The sequence below is a fragment of the Asparagus officinalis genome, chromosome 6 (genome assembly GCF_001876935.1).
Source record: "Asparagus officinalis chromosome 6, Aspof.V1, whole genome shotgun sequence".
Taxonomy (NCBI): Eukaryota; Viridiplantae; Streptophyta; class Magnoliopsida; order Asparagales; family Asparagaceae; genus Asparagus; species Asparagus officinalis.
The window spans coordinates 18286699-18291474 of record NC_033799.1 but is presented as its reverse complement, the minus strand read 5'-3'; the positions used below and the strand labels follow the sequence as shown (position 1 = coordinate 18291474).

The following is a 4776-nucleotide window of genomic DNA, read 5'->3' as shown; positions in this document are numbered from 1 at the left end:
TGCCCTTGCCAAGCCTTTGGACAATTCTTCCATTGCCAGTGCATGCAATCGATACTTCCAATCATCCCAGGAAAACCACGATCATGGCCAACTTGGAGCAACCTCTGCAAGTCATCCAAATTTGGTCGTCTTAAGTATTCATCTCCAAAACAGGCTATTACCCCTTCACAAAACTTGCGAGTACACTCAATTGCAGTGGATTCCCCTATCTTCACGTACTCATCACAAGCATCCGCTGCCACTCCATATGCAAGCATGCGTATGGAAGCCGTACACTTTTGGATCGGCGTTAAACCAAGCTTTCCCGCATTATTGCGTCTTTGAATGAAGTAGTTGTCATAATTTGATATAGAGTCCACAATCCGCAAAAAAAGTGGCCTCTTCATTCGATACCTCCGTCGGAATTGTTCGTCAGTGTAGGTGCATGACTCGACAAAGTAGTCGGCCATGAGCCTCTCATGAGCAGCATGGTGATCTCTATATATTGATTTTCTCTTATGGGGTTGTTCGCTTCTCCTTTGCAATTCTTCAAGAAGTTCTTGCTGCCTATCAAGTATTTTTCCTTCTAGCTCCCATTGTCGTTGGAACTCTTCGAGATCAAAGCCATTTGGGGGTAGATCCATTGGGTTGTTTGAAGAAGAAGGTTTGAATTGCTAAGTGTTGATAGTGAGTGGTTTTCATATGATGTGTGATACATTATTTATAATGAATGACCTACGGATTCCAATAAGTTGAATGAAAGGATTAGGTATGGTTCAATTTCAGAAGCTAGTTGGTAGATATGTCCAGATTCATTTTTGTAGTATAGTAGCTAGTCTTGTCACTTTCAAATTCAGAAGCTAGTTGGTAGATATGGCCAGATTCATTTTTGTAGTATAGTGGCTAGACTAGACTTGTCACTTTTAATTTCAGAAGCTAGTTGGTAGACATGGCCAGATTCATTTTTGTAGTATAGTGGATAGACTTGTCACTTTCAATATCAGAAGCAAGTGGGTAGACAAGTCATTTTCAATTTTCAGAAGCAAGTGGGAAGACATGGTCAGATTAATTTTTGTAGTATAGTGCATAGACTTGTCACTTTCAATATCAGAAGCACGTTGGTAGACATGTCACTTTCAATTTGAAACAGTAAAACACACAATATGGAACTTAAAGATCAAACAGATCCTTCTTCAACGTGTTATAAACATACTCATCTTCTTCATCACGATCTTCTTTGTTCTTCAAGATCATCCACACCTCCAACTTCTTAGCATAAGCAGCTTGTTTCTGACCTGCGGCGTACTCCAACATCGCTGAATTTTTTCCCACTATTGGAGTTCTCATTCACGTAGTCTTTAATTTTACCCCAAAAGGTGTCACCTTTTTGATTGTTACCCAATTCACTATCATTGCTAACGTGAAAATAACCAGTTAGCAAAAGGATGTTGTCTTCGGTGCTCCAAGTATCGTAAGTAGTTTTCTTGACTGATTGTTGGGTTGGAGGTAGAAAACTATGGGGAGTATCCCCACCAACATTTCCCAAAGATACCTGGGTGGAAAAATCTGGGATGTCTGTCGATCCACTACTGAAACGAGGAGTCGTTGGCTGGCTCGACTCTGGATTTGGAACGTTCATATGGGAAGGAACATAGCTGTTTCCAGGAGATGGTTGATACCCATAAGGAAGATAAGGGTATTGCATGCCAAAATTTGGTTGCATCATATAGGGCATTTGAAAATTGGGTTGCATCCCGGTATTTTGATTATTTTCTAGGCGTTGCATATTTGGATGTTGAGGTTGATTAGGAATGTTGTAATTGAAGGGGAAATTAGGAAAGTTTTGTGATGGATCCATGAAGAAGATTGAAGAAAATAGTTTCAGAAAAAAAAAGGAAGGAAAATAGGGTGTTGAAAACTCAATTTTTTTTTGGTGTCCAAATAATACAAAGTTAGGCTCTATTTATAGAGCTCGAAAAATTATGAATTATGGTGCAAAAATAAAAAATTAATTCTGAGTAAATTATTGTCAAAATATCAATTAATAATTGAGGATGTCAGCAGCAGTGCACGCGGACACGTGTTGCTCAACCATTGGGCCACATAATTTTTCCTTTCTTTTTTAATGCCAGCTGCTTTGTGGAGGGGCCCGCTTGAGTCAAATTTGTGCAGAGAAAACGAACGTGAAAATTTTCCCCTCTGCGGCTTCGTTTTTCATTTCCCTATCCGAAAAACCTCCGGCTGTACCAAAAAACACTCGCGAAAACCACCTGCTGCGGGTGGTCTAAATGTTAGAAGATCCTCCCCTAACATTTGATAATTTTTAGATAACCTCCTGTAACTTTCAAAATATCAGAAGCCTCTTTTAAATATGAGGATTATTAAAAAAAACTCCCCTTTAACTTTATCATTTTATCAGGAAACCATCTTTTAACTTTGAGAATTTTACCAGAAAATCCCTCTAAAACCATTCTCTTAGAGTGTTTTCCTGATAAAATCTCAAAGCTAAAGGGGTTTTCGATAACCCCAAACTTCAGAAGAGTTTCTGCTATTTAGCCTACAAAATATACATTAAAAAAAGGTTTTCTTAATCACTATCAGCCTGAACATCTTATTTATTTTAAAATAAATTTCCCAAAACACGTTGAGTTGAAAAAAAAATCCCAACGATACTTTAAGTTACATTAATGAGGTATCCTAGACGGAAAATTCCGTCTAGGATACTCATCATTTCGTCTAGGATGAGTATTCTAGACGGAATTCCGTCTAGGATATGCGTCTAAGAAGTTTCCGTCTAGGATGTAGTATTCTAGACGGAATTTCCGTCTAGAATACATCCTAGACGGAATATTCTAGACGGAATTCAAAACCGTCTAGAATACATCCTAGACGGATTATTCTAGACAGAAATTCCGTCTAGAATACTGCATCTTAGACGGAAAAAAATTCCGTCTAGAATGAGTATCCTAGACGGAAATTTCCGTCTAGGATACTCATCCTAGACGGAAATTGATGGTTTTGAATCATCCTAGACGGAATTTCCGTCTAGGATGCTATGCTACAGTAGTTTTTTTTTTTTTTTTTTTGCAGAATCTGCTTTTGGGGCATGTACACAATATTAAAGAACAACTAAATTATTATCATATAAATTAATTATATATATTATTAAAACAAACAATTACAACATTAAAGTTCCAATACTAATTCAATATACATATAAATTATTCTAGACGAAATAGACGGAATATTCTAGACGGAAAATTTCCGTCTAGTTTAATACATTCTAGACGGAAAAAATTCCGTCTAGCCCGTCTAGAATACGTGATTTTCTACTAGTGATTAAAGAGCTAATAATTGGTAAATTTTTATTAAAATCTAATTTGACAAGAGATGACCGGCAGCTGGAGGGCGTGGCGCTAAACATGATGATCGGAGGTCACCGAGGATCGTTAGGGGGCGGTGGCAATTGTTTGAGGTGGGTTTGATTCTAATAGGAGACTTTTATTTTGGTTTTAGATGTAAATACGTAAGAAAGATAAAAAATCCGAAGGCTCAGCTGGCAACTCCCCGTCTAGCTGGATTAAGACTTAACTAAGTTGGAGTTGGTTAATCCTAACTTCATTAAGGGGGTGTTTGTTTGCATGCAAGTGAAAGATGAAAGTGAGAAAGTTACTTTCATTTAACAATTAAGGTGTTTGTTTTCATGTAAGTGGTTATGAAAGTGAGATGTAAGAAAGTTGCCACATAAGATTTAATGCAACTTTGACTTACCCTAAAAAAGTGGTGAAGTCACATGAAAGTGACAAAAAGGTAAGTAATTTAATTAAATGATTTTAATTATATTTTCTAATTAATCTTATTTTGCCACGTCATCTTCACATTGCACTTTCGATAATAATTTAATTTTTCAAACAAACACTGTATTTCACTTGCGTGCTGACATGGATGTAAAAGTCATTTGTAAAAAAAAGTAACTTGCATATTTTAAATTCACTTTCAGATTGCCAAACACCCCCTAAATGTGTCGTGCGCCAACTCAAACTTTAAGTTGAATCCGGAGTTGAAGGCTAATCACAATCATAATAGTTTTTATAGAGGCCAAGTTAACATTTTTCTTAGAAGCCAAGTTGACTTAGGGCATCTCCAACAGCTTTTCTAAAATTTTCTCCAAAATAGGGAAACAAAAGTCATATTCTTCAAATTATTTTTACACCAACTCCAACAACTTCCCCATTTTGAAGAATCCATTTTTTCCTCCAAAAATTTGGAGAATGCTGCAGATTTGGGAAAGCTTCCCCGTTTTTTCTCCTCCATCCCTATTTTGGGGAATGAGATGAAGAATCTGTTAGACCAAAAGCCTAACTATATTCTCCAAAAGTGGAAAATGGGGAAGCTGACATCTTATTTTAGGGCCTTTTTAATAGAGAGGTGCAATATTCTTATACACAGAGTTTAACAAAAGGTATAACTAAAATCAAAGGTATTGTGAAAAAGGGTGTTTGAGAGTCTTTGTCTGTGCAAAAATAATTATAATTTAGATGTGATAGCGGATTATTTTCGATCCCGCGGTGTTTTCCTATCGAGAGTGTCGATGCCCCGGGACTCAGCGATGAGATTAGAGGATAATCTCCAATTAGTGACGGTATGGGATCAATCAATGGAGAGAAGTGAGGAGACGATATGGGATGAATCAGCGCCATGTGACGAGGCATACCCTTCGATTAGTAGGAAGTCAAGGGCTTCACACGGAAGTCTCCAAGCATTGAATTTATTAGCTGAACTCATGGGGATAATGGC

The 4776-nt window shown here is 37.2% G+C and overlaps 1 protein-coding gene across 1 annotated transcript in view; it reads right to left on the bottom strand.

The window, feature by feature from the left end:
- LOC109845827 overlaps positions 1-623 on the bottom strand; it is a 2045-nt gene extending 1422 nt beyond the window's left edge. The window contains exon 1 of the mRNA XM_020415093.1: positions 10-623. Within this exon, the coding sequence (XP_020270682.1) occupies positions 10-623 (614 nt within the window). The remainder of the gene's footprint in view (positions 1-9) is intronic.